This window comes from Podarcis pityusensis (assembly GCF_964106645.2).
Source record: "Podarcis pityusensis genome assembly, chromosome: 14".
Taxonomy (NCBI): Eukaryota; Metazoa; Chordata; class Lepidosauria; order Squamata; family Lacertidae; genus Podarcis; species Podarcis pityusensis.
Genome location: NC_138039.1, coordinates 49288223 through 49300375, shown reverse-complemented (window position 1 = coordinate 49300375; position 12153 = coordinate 49288223). Strand labels below are relative to the sequence as shown.

At 45.4% G+C, this 12153-nt stretch overlaps 1 protein-coding gene across 6 annotated transcripts in view; it reads left to right on the top strand.

Annotated features, from left to right (window-relative positions):
* TLN2 (talin 2) overlaps positions 1 to 12153 on the top strand; it is a 176186-nt gene that overhangs the window by 128386 nt on the left and 35647 nt on the right. For all 6 annotated transcript variants that reach the window (XM_080980649.1, XM_080980653.1, XM_080980648.1 and 3 more), the window contains exons 30-38: positions 1511 to 1650; positions 2729 to 2822; positions 4147 to 4236; positions 5095 to 5217; positions 5727 to 5870; positions 7205 to 7366; positions 8720 to 8860; positions 9486 to 9667; positions 10788 to 10920. In XM_080980649.1, the coding sequence (XP_080836775.1) occupies positions 1511 to 1650; positions 2729 to 2822; positions 4147 to 4236; positions 5095 to 5217; positions 5727 to 5870; positions 7205 to 7366; positions 8720 to 8860; positions 9486 to 9667; positions 10788 to 10920 (1209 nt within the window). The remainder of the gene's footprint in view (positions 1 to 1510; positions 1651 to 2728; positions 2823 to 4146; positions 4237 to 5094; positions 5218 to 5726; positions 5871 to 7204; positions 7367 to 8719; positions 8861 to 9485; positions 9668 to 10787; positions 10921 to 12153) is intronic.

Sequence of the window (12153 nt, the reverse complement as noted above, 5' to 3'; positions counted from 1 at the left end):
CTAGAGAGGTGGTGGGTGGGCTCTCCCGAAGCTAAATGGGTTGGGGGTGGAGGATGCTCTAGTTCTAAATTTACTGCACTGGGCTATATGACCCCCAAAGCCTCCTACAGTGTTTATGATTCTATACATGGTGTATCCCCTATCACATCTCATTCTGTCCAACTCCCATCCCCCTGGCTTGTTCACTATCACTTAGCAGGGAATCAGCATGTCCATTATAACAACCTAAGAAGAGCTTGCTGGATCCGACCAGTGGCCCATCAAGTCCAGCCTCCTGTTCTGACAGTGGCCAGCCAGATGGGAAACCTGCAAGCCGAACCTGAGTGCCAGAGCCCTGTCCCCTCCTGCAGTTTCCAGCAACTTGTATTCAGAAGCATTGATGCCTCCAACTGTGGAGGCCGGGCAGGGCCACAGGGCGAGTGGCCATTGATAGCCTTCTCCTCCATGAAGTTCTCTGATCCTCCTTTAAAGCCATCTAAGTTGGTGGCCATCACCGCCTCCTGTGGGAGCGAGTTTTCAACTACTAGCTAATAGATTAACTACGGGCTGCATGAAGGAGTCGTTCTTTGCGCCTGTCCCGAATCTCCCAGCATTCAACCTCTTTGGATGTCCACGAGTCCTAATGTTATGAGAGAGGGAGAAAAACCTTTCTCTTTTCACTTTCTCTGTGCCATGCATAACTTTCTAAACGTGACACATCTTTTCTCTAAACTAAAAGGTCCCATATGCCTCAACATTTCCCCATAGGGAGTTGCTCCACCCCCTTGATCATTTTGGAAAAGTTCTTCTCTGCAAAGGGCAGCATGAGAGTAACCAGCCTGTCCTCTGCCTTTGCTTGAGAACTCCAGTCCACATTAGGCTACACTGCAGATCTCAAAGGTGTTGCTTCATCAGCACAGCCCTCATTCGCTCTGCTATTGTCTGGGCCGGCAGCTGAGTGACAAAGTATGTCTTGGTTTATCCAGGGCCACCTGCTCCAAGCTCTGAGTCGGCCAGAACCTCCCTGTGTATTGAGCAAAGACTGCTCTGCCCTTCCCTGGCTAGCAGGCCTGCCAACATTAACAGCTGCGCACCCACCCATGGTCGCTTGACATCTTGTCGTGCTCATGGAAATGAGATGCTAATTAAGCCCTTGCAGTCAAGTCATGCAAATTAGCTGCAGCCCTTTTAGCACTTGCTATAATTTCCAGTGTAGCCTGTGGTGCAGAGTGAGCGGCCCTCTCTGCTGCTCGCCAAACAAGTTGCCTTGTTCAACAAGTTGATTTTAAAGCACTCCCCTCCCCCCCCACCACTTTTCCCACAAAGGCCCCCTCTTGTCAAAGCATCAGGGGCTTGGATGCGACTCTTTGTCTTTACACAGAGAGTAACCATTTTCACTCCATTTTCAGTCCTAAGCAAGCTGGGGCCTTCCATGAAGATGCCCTTCAGAGCTACAGATGCAGTGCTTAGCCTCTTTGCTGCCTTCCCATGTCCTAAATCCATGCCATGATTTGCCTCTTTGGCCTTACAGACAAAGGAGGACCAAATTCAAGTCATTGGGAACCTCAAGAACATCTCCATGGCTTCCAGCAAGTTGCTTCTGGCTGCCAAGTCTCTCTCGGTGGATCCCGGTGCTCCCAATGCCAAGAACCTCTTGGCAGCGGCTGCAAGGTAAAGGCCAAGGCAGAAGTGCAGCTCACCTGAGTAGCTTCTGTTTTCCAAATGAACATAAAACCCAGGAGTGGTCAGCTGGGAGGGCCACTGCTGCTTCCCTAACCTCCCAGCAGGATCGGCTCCACTGGTGCATTTACTCCCTGGTGCTTTGGTCCTCTCCCGCTCTTTCCTGGTAAGTCATTGTTACCCCCCATGTTAGAACGCCAGGTGAGCACCACCAGCCCTCCCTTCCGAGGGCTCCTAATCAAACAAATGGGAGGAAGGAAATCAGGGAATATATAGATCTGTTTTAGATGGGACCCACATGCCTTAGAAGTGGCCTTTCTGTATGTCAGCTTTCCACAAGCTGGTACTTTGTTTTGAACTGCAACTACAGCTTTGTACTGGCTAGGCCTGATGGGATTTGTAGTTCAAAACATCTGAATGGCCCCAGCTATGGGAACCCCCTGCCACCTTTGTTCATCAAGGGGGGCTTTGCTTCCTCTGCCATCTGTACAGTGCAAAACAAAACCTGCCAGTGGAGGCAGTGCCATTACAGAAGTAGCCCTGAGGATAAATTTATTTTTATTATTTATTAAATTTCTATACCGCCCTTCATCCATTTTTCATCTGGCATTTGGGTTTTCCCACTAGAGGGATGCAGCTTTGGGTTGTGGGGGTCGTTTCCTGGATTAGAGTGATATTTGTTAGTTTGTTTTATCTTTAAAAATTGATATTGCTATTAATTGGCTGGTTGGTTTTACTAGTGGAAGAGAATTTTAGGAGACTTTTACTAGCTTATTTTGAGAACTCTGTTTAGAGCCTGCCCTACCATTAGACAGAATTGGGCAGATGCCTCAGGCAGTTGATTTTGGGTGTCGTTTATAATTATTGATTTCTTACTGCCAATTCAAAAATAATTTGGCTGCTCTTGGGTACCATGCATCTTAATTTCTTAAACTTTTCTGGCAGGGGGGTGGTGGGTTGCCACTTGCTTCTCTAATCAAGCCGGCTACCTCATAGCAGGTCCACCTGTGATCTACTCTGATTACCCACATTGTTGGTCTCTGAGATGTGCATGTCTCTTGTCTTCTAGGGCTGTGACTGAGAGTATAAATCAGCTCATCACTTTGTGTACTCAGCAAGCGCCGGGCCAAAAAGAGTGTGACAACGCTCTCCGGGAACTGGAGGTAGGTCTCCACTTGATTGCAGGCTCACTGTTCTTGGGTGATATGACTGGCAAAGCTTTCGTGATTGAGGGTGTTTGTGGCTGTCCTCAAATCTTGCCCCATCTGGACTTGGAGAGTTGCTTGCTAGTCAGCTGACTGAACACTCAGCAGGCTGGCACTTGAGTCTGCCATGCTAACTGTCTAAACAAGAGTGCTGGTGGATCAAGTGATAAAACATCAAAGCTTGGCTGCCATGGTTTTTTGACGGCTCGATTGCCACAGCTTGACTGCTACAACCCAGGGAACCTTACATCTCTTACTTCTGTAGACAGTGAATACTAAACTGTATTAGCTGCGTAGCTTTGTTCCCAACTAGTATCATTCAAAGATTGCTGTTTTGTTTCCATTGATTTGTGATAGTGGCCACACTGTTGTTGACATCAACCTTCCCCATCCTTGAGCTCCTCATGTTGCTAGACTCCAAGTCCCATCATCCCTGACCCCTGGTCACCATGTTTGCTGGGACTGCTGGGAGTTTTTGTCCCATCTGCCTCTGGGAACTCAAGGCTGGGTTTCCCTGATGCCCTTCCCCCTGGATGAAACAGATAAAATATTCTATTTGTTAAGTTCTTGGATATTTATATATTCATTGCAGTGCCTGTTCTCAGTTTTTGAGATTATTGTCATTCACATGTGCAGATTCACATGTTAATGCCAATAGTTGCTGGCATTATTGTTAATTTCTGAAATTAGCTTTACTTTTCTCCACTTTGTGGGCAGATGCACTTTGCCAGATTCATTTGGGATTGTTGACATTTAGTAAACTTCAGGTATTCCTTGTAACTTAACACACTGGAGGCTGAAGTGAGCCAGTGAGTTGTTTTTCCAGGATAACTGCCTGGAAGATATGAGTCTCCTTGCATGTATTCTTCCAGCCAGAGAAGGGGCCTGATCAAAGTGTCAAAAATGTTAATATTGTTGACCACATATGTGATAATTTTATTTCTTCCTGCAACCAACCCAGAGATATACAGACAAAAGAAGGGAAGTTATATAAATACACATATGCTGCTTTTATTGGGAGGGGATGTCATACAAACAGTGTACAAAACTAAAATCAATCCATAAAACTGCAATTCAACATTCTAATAAATATAACAAGCCAGACACAAAAAGCTGATTTTCATTTCAAAGCAATATGTATTTAAAATGGATTCATTCCCATTCCAAGAAGGGCTTTGCTTAATCAGCTCACCCAAGGACCCTAAGAAGGTGCAGCAAGGGTTTCGTGGTCTAGGATTTTGACTGCATTGCCAGCCATCACTCGTGCCCCTCTTATTTTCAGACGGTTAAAGAAATGCTGGAAAACCCCAACGAACCTGTTAGCGACCTCTCTTATTTTGACTGCATTGAAGGTGTTATGGAAAACTCCAAGGTAGCCATCGTACTTTCTTTCCATCTGCATGTTCAGTTTCATGACCAGTTGTACTAAGTCATCTTTAGCACTCCCTGAAGTGGGGTACTGGAGCCTCCTGGCAGGTGAGTGGGGGGGGGGGAGAGCAAAATCCTGGAGCTACAGCTTTCTCCAACATCCAAAAACAAGGAGATTTTTTTTAGTAGTTATGTCAAAAGTACAGTCCACCCTCCCTCCCCAAAGAGAGTCCAGGCTGCTAATAGTAGTTAAAACACTATATAGAAAAACAGTGTAAAACAGCACTTTACCAATGCTAAAGGACCTGCAGCGAAACTAATCTTCATAAAACTAACCTCCAAAAATCTAGAGCAGGGAAGGGGAGCCTTTTCCAGCCAGCAGGCCAGATCCTGGTGTCTTCCTGCCCCCGCCCCGCCCGCCCCCCCATCTTCAGTGGCCCACCTGGGCAGGTGGGGGATGCTCACCTGTCAATCAGCTGATGATGTTGCTCCTGATTCGCAGTGTGGAGATAAAACCAGTAGGAAGGTGATCGTATTACGGAGATAATGTGTGTGAATTGAGTCTGATGTGGTAGGGGGGGTTGTTTTTGTTTGTTACTATGTTATGTAATTTTGTGTTTTTATACTGCAAACCACTCTGTATTCCTCTGATGAAGAGCTGTAGAAAATAAATAAATGAATAAATAAATAATATTTTCATTTTATAGCATTGCATATTATCAAATATTGATACTAATAAATAAGGCTTATTAGAAGTATGAGGTATTAGTAAATATTAGTGTATGGTTATTAAGTAGTGTTGTGATTTCTAAAGCAAGGATTGAATTGAAAGTCTTGAATTGCTCCCCCCCTCCCCCCGCAGGTTCTGGGAGAGGCGATGGCTGGAATTTCTCAGAATGCCAAGACAGGGGACCTTCTGGTCTTTGGCGAGTGTGTGGGGGTGGCTTCCAAGGCCCTTTGTGGCCTCACTGAAGCAGCAGCTCAGGTGAGTTTCAGGTGACTAATGTACTAAGCAAGGTTTTCTGCAGTGGTGGGTGACGGTGTGGTTGAGCTTCTGCAAATACATTAAGGCATTTCAACTGCTTGCAAAGTGTGAGGATGGAGGGACCTTCGGTGGTCTTTTTGAGTGTTTGTCTTGATGGAGTTTCTGCTAGACTGCTTATTATGTGTTTATAAATAACCTTCTAGTTATGTAGCTTGCTGCTGGCCCACTGAATGACCACAGCAGTGGCTGATTTGCCTGTGAATGACTTTAGCTGTGGGCATTAGCATTAGGCCAGTTTTGCAAATAATGCTTAAATGGCTTCTCTGCATTTTTCCGTGCCTGTAATTGGAATGTAAGACCTGCCTTGTCTAGGAAGAACATTGGATGAAAAAATGACTCTCTCCTTCCACTCTCGGTTTTGCATGATCTCAAGTGAACTAATAAGCGTTTATTGTGTGCTTCTTGAAAACCACCTCTGAGTAGTCACAATGCCTTTGGTTTTTGCCTAGGCCGCTTACCTGGTTGGCATCTCAGATCCCAACAGCCAGGCCGGTCAGCAGGGGCTTGTTGATCCTATCCAGTTTGCCAGGGCCAATCAAGCTATCCAGATGGCATGTCAGAACTTGGTGGATCCCGGAAGCAGCCCATCCCAGGTAACTTCCATCAAGGTTGCCAGAGGCATTTTGCTGGCTCGTGCTTCACAGCCTGTAAAAGGCCCACCTTTGTAGAAATAGCAGTCTTGGGTTGCACGTGGCCTGAAAATAGGGGTGCACTTCATATTTTAATTGGGTGGGAACTTGGGAACTTGTATGCAAGGCATGAGCTCTGCCCTCTCAGCTATGGTCTGTTTCTTACTAAGCTTGCAGCACAAAAAATTATATTGCTACTGCTAAAGTATGGAAACAAGCAGTTGCTCCTGACTGTTACATAACACAGAAAAATTAACAACTATTTCCTATGGAGAAAATCACTAGTTTATTTATCAGAGGGAATTTTTCCCTCTCCCAAGTATCTATTTCACTGATATATATATTTTTGTGGGGGGGGGGGGAGGAGGCAAGAATAAGGATTTGTGAATACCAGTAAAGAGGTTTAAAATGTGTTTGGACTGAATTGCTTTTGGGAATGCTGTGTTTGTACTTTACAGGTGAATGAATGCATTTTCCTCTTTTTTGTAAATTTCCAAAATATAACGATGCATTTCCTTCAGTCATTAACAGAAATATATAAAGCATGTGAACAACCAACATTTTTAAAACTCTTATCAACATGTCAGTGGCCATTCGTGTCTTCTCTTTATCTTACTTTGATCTGTAATCAAAGCAGCAATTCTCTACCAACTTATCCGGTGAGCCCCATTAAACTGAATGGGACTTACATCTGAGTAGACATGGATAGGACTGAACTACAAGGAGGAAAAAAGCTTGCTGGTATCTCCCTAGATCTCTCAGCATCCAGGTAATCAGCAATGAGACCTGGACCAGCCCTACCTGCATTTTGTTTGCTCCGAAACAGTCCATGCCTGGCAGCTGCTAAGGATCTTGCCAAACATTTAATAACCAAATGGCTCTTTAAAATGTGTCTACTGTCTATGCTGCATCGTAGGGCCAAAATACAGTTGCCAAAAGAGCTCAAGTTCCTTTCTTCCTAACCCACCGGTGCTTCAGAACACAGATGGAGAATTAGCAGAGCAGCCATTCCATCACTGAGCCAGTCCAAGACATTGGCTGCCTGAGGCAAAGGGAAAAGATGGAGCCTGCAAAAGCTCACCAAACTGTTGAATCCTATTTTGACACTGGCAGTGGAACAGCATCCTCCTCTGTCCACCTGAGGGGCAGGCCTCATGGCATACGCAGCTCTATCCACTCCCCACCCCTCCACAACTGCCGCCTGAATTGGCTGCCTCACTCTGCCTCATGGTAGGGCTGGCCCTGTCTGTGGTTCTGTTTCTGCCCCCTCAGCCATGTGTGTGTGTTTTGTTTTCCAGGTCTTATCAGCAGCTACCATTGTGGCAAAGCACACTTCTGCACTGTGTAATGCCTGCCGCATTGCTTCGTCCAAGACAGCCAACCCCGTGGCAAAGAGGCACTTTGTCCAGTCTGCAAAGGAAGTGGCAAACAGCACTGCCAACCTGGTTAAAACTATCAAGGTATGAGAGTCTCCTGCCGCTGTACTGTTAAGACAGCCTCAGTCAAACAAAGGCTTAAATACTGTTCATCTCTGGGTCCTTTAAAAAAAAAAGTCATTTATGAGAAGTTGCTTCTCCTTCTATGGGAAAACAGAGTTTGCAACCTACACAGGAACTGCCATTTTGAATCTCTTAGGGAGCCATTATCCACCTCGTTCCTGGAATGCTTGAGAACAGCTGTACTGCTAGAATGCAATTAAGCTAATGTATTTGTGATTAGGGAGTTACATTTTAATTCTGTTGTTTCGTCTGGAGGTTCCTCCTGTCTTCATTACAGGAGAAAGAAGACCTTTCTCTTGGGAAAGTGCGGGTTTCAAAAATGAGGAAGGAGAAAACTGTTCAAGAGTTTGGATTTCCCAACATTTATTTGAGAGAGCATATTATTATTATTATTATTATTATTATTAACCCACCCGAAACCCAAGGTACCAGGACAGGTTTCAGCAATTTAAAAACATCATTAATAACACAATATTAAAAACTTAAAATTACAAAAACGTAAACTTAAAAATAAGGTGAGTCCTGAAAATATACATCTCAAGTGTAATGTTATTAGAATATATCTTTCTCAATCCCTTCTGCAATTTGTAGCAAAGTAGCTAATTATTGTCTGATTGAAAATATTAAAATGAGTTATTTGTGTGGCTTTTAAAAAGTGAAGATAAGTCAAGAGCCAGCCATACTTCTAGAGAGTCTCTTGGATCCCCGCTCATACTCATCTGTATGTTATTTGTATTATTAAATTTATTACCCACCTCCCTTCACCAGCAGGTTTTAGGGCTGGTGACAACAATTTAAAATCCAGAATTAAAAACTGTTAAAACATATTGCATTCACAAGAATAGTGTGGGTCCTTAAAACACACATCTCGGCTGTCAAAGGGCAGGGTAAAGAGATGGATCTTTGGCATTTACCAAAAGCTGTTTCATGAAGGTGCAGGACTCGCCTCTATGGGGAGCTGACATGATCTCCGCTTTGCATGGGTGTCAGGGAATTCAGGAGCCAGCCAAAAACCTGCAGGATATGTTCCTGGGGAAACATAGACAGAGAACTCATTAATGGTTCTGGTGATGAGCTGGGAACCTGACAGGCCCTTGTAAGCATCATACAGAAATCTGGAGTCAAGCTGACTGAATGGGAAGATCTGGGTTATCCTATTTTACTGTATTGTGAGATGGAATTGGCTGGGATCTGTCATCCAGTGAACTTCACAGATAGGTGGAAGATTCAAGCCCAGGCTTCCCACATCTAAATCTGATGCTCTCTCTCAAGTTCACCACAGCACTTGAACCCATTTTTATTTTTCTTCACTAGGCCTTGGATGGTGACTTCTCAGAAGATAACCGGAATAAGTGCCGGATTGCAACTGCTCCCTTGATTGAAGCTGTGGAAAACCTAACAGCCTTTGCATCAAACCCTGAGTTTGTCAGCATCCCGGCCCAGATCAGTACTGAGGTAAGAGAAGTGCTGTATTAAATTAACTTTATAATGATGCGGAGCCTGTCTTTAACTTACTGCAAACTGATCTCCAGTTTTCTGGTCTTTTGAGGACATTACAAAGCATTTTGGAAGTTTGTTTACAACAATTAAGCTCACCTTTTCTATGCTTTAGAGAAGCAAGCATAGACATGATCTACGTCACAATTGCCATGTCGGCTACATGGTAACCTCACATTGTTTTTATATAACTCCCTCCCTCCCCTTTCCTGTGAAACTCTTGTAAGTAAAACTATAGCCCACTCCAGGGGTTCTTCGACGTGCAATTTGGATCAGGTGAGGATCAGCCTCAGCTAGCACAATTGTAGGATGCTGAGGCTGATGGGAGTCCAAAACCCCTGGTCAACGAGCTATGATCTGATCCTAGGTTTGCAGGGATTACTCAAACTATAGTCTCTTGGTTTGGAACCTTAAGACTTGAATTGAGGCGTGCTAGAAAAGGTAGGAAGAGAAGGAGCAGCAAATGAGTTCACATGCCATTTCTAATCCAACAAACCATGGTGGTTTAGTCTGGGGTTATTACACCTGAACCCAACCTGGGAGTTGCTGTGGAACTAAAAGCCAGCTGCTTCCCTCTTTGCAGGGTTCTCGGGCACAGGAACCAATCCTGACTTCTGCCCGGACTATGCTAGAGAGCTCGTCCTCTTTAATCAAAACTGCTCGCTCACTGGCAATCAACCCCAAAGACCCTCCCACGTGGTCCATTCTCGCTGGGCACTCACACACCGTGTCCGAGTCCATTAAGAGCCTCATCACGTCCATCAGGTGAGTCCTTTCGTTTTCATAGGCACTTGCAGTGTGGGTACCTCTGCCCCTTTCTCCATATCACGTTCCCCCATTCTGCAGGAACACACACCCTGCTCATGCTTATTATTTCAGCAAGCTGGAATATGTAAAAACAAGTATAGGGAACCTTTCTCAGCCTAAGGCCTGCTTTCCCTCTTGGACAACCTTCCAGAGGCAATGTATTAGCAGTGGGCAGCAGGTCCAGAGGCAAAAGCAGGTGGAGCAGTGGAGGTGACATTTGCCTTTTATGCAGTAGGCTACATTTGAACACTGCAAAAGTGAGGGGTTTCTGCACATGCACAGCCCTCTGTTCAGGCAAGCAAGAGGCAGTAACACAGTTCCAAGTATGCAGCCCAGCCAGGCAAAAGCACTTGAGAGGTCCATAGATCAGGGATGGTGGGAAGTGTGTCTGGGGTCAGAGAGTGAGAACTGGAGCATTGCACTCAGCTCCCGAGCTTCCAGTTCTGCAATAACCACAGACTGCTTTCAGGGGTCAAGACCTCTAGAATACTCTCTCAGTCAGGCCCCTCTTTGAGGTATGTTTCTCTCCCCACCCCCCTTTCAGGTCTTTTCCTGTGTAATAATGTACTATGTTAATGTAAGATATATGTTTTACGTTGTGTTTGTTTTAATTGCTTCCTTGTATCATATGTAATGATTATTGTTCTCATGTACACTATTCAGTGCTCTGGGTGCTCGTTGGTAGAAGAGGGGGGGTAAAAGTGAATGATTATCAGTCCCTTTATTTTCAGCGTTTGGGGTGTGAGTGCCGTTCCCTGTTTAGGCAAAATAGTACCATCCATGTTCAGGAAAGAGGTATCAGCTGGCTAGGGAATATCCTAAAGATTGAAGAAGTGCAAAAGAATCTGTGAGGGGGAGGAGTTATTGGATGCGTAAGGAGCATGCTCAGTAGCCAGAGAATGCAGACTGATGGGTGGGGCAGGGGTGGGGGGGAGAGAGAGATGGAAAACCAGGGACAGAGGGAGGGGAGGGGCTGGAATCCTCTGTTCTTTAATATTTTGTTGCAGTTCCCACTTTTTAATTGTGGTTATATCCCCCCCTTCACCCTTGACATAACAATCTGCCGTACATTCTCCAGAGACAAAGCCCCAGGCCAGCGGGAGTGTGACTACTCCATAGATGGGATCAATAGATGCATCAGGGACATTGAGCAGGCCTCACTTGCAGCTGTCAGTCAGAACTTGGCCACGAGGGATGACATTTCTGTTGAGGTAAGCAGAGCTGTGAATTGCCAATGAAGGAAAAGCTGAGCCTCCTTCTCAGCCAGGAGTGTGTCTGTGTGTGCGAGGGGGGGGGGGAGAGAGAGAGAGAGAGAGAGAGAGAGAGAGAGCGCGCTCTGAATCAAATTAATGTAGTTGGCAGTGCAGGGTGAGGGGAAACTGAACAGGAAACACACCAATAAATCTTCTGCTATAAACTGACTAGAAGATTTTCCCATGATGCATTGCATTCCTCTTGCTAACTCTCTTCCAGGTGAGTGAACCTGGTCCAACAACACAGGTGGTAAACTGACATAGGTTGTTTGCAAAATGACAGGTTGAAATTCTTCAGGGTGAGGCTCTTAAGCTTACTTTTTCTTTTAATGCCCAGGGGAGAAAAGAAGGACCTTCAAACAACCATAAGCAGCTCAGCTTCATTCCCTCTTCCATTTTTAAGCAGGAAACTAGAATCCTACTTGGAGGGGGGAAATAACAAGTTTTCACAAACTTACTTCTCTTGTTTTTACAGGGAGAAGTTAAGCTTTGTGTCAAAAAACCTGGCCATCTGCATTTTGCTGTAATTCAGAAGGTCCAGGTTCAAACTTGGGATCTTCAGTTGAAAAAAAGATCAGATTGCAGCAGGTCATGGGGGGAGGGGAAGTCATCTCTGCCTGACCCCTTGAAGTCTGCTAACCATCAGAGTGGATCGGAGGGTGGCCTTTGGCCCTCCAAATGTTGCAACTCCCGCCAACCCCAGAAAGTGTGGCCAAGGCAGCATATAGTTAAACTATGGACCTCCCTCCCTCAGGAGGCAATAATGGCCAGCAACTGGGATGGCTTTAAAGAAGACTGGAGAGATTCATGGAAGGGGAGGCTATCAGTGGCTCCTAGCTGTGATGACTGTTCTCTGCCTCCACAGATGGAGGCATGAATGCTTTTGAATACTAGTTGCTGGAAACCCCAGGAGGAGAGACTGACGCTTGTGCTGCGGTCCTGCTTGCTGCTTTCCCCTGGGCATCTGGTTGGCCCCTGTGAAAACAGGATGCTGAACTCAATGGGCCACTTTGGGCCTGATCCAACAGACTTTCCTTCGGTTCAGCAGCTTCTAGAGGGCCAAAGGTTCCTCAACCCCAAGGAAGATAATGCTGGACTGGGTGGGAAAAGAACTTGTCTTTGCATATGGGAGCTGATTGTAGGAGGGACAGAAATGGCAAAATGAACGCGTTTTCCTGTTTTTATTCAGCT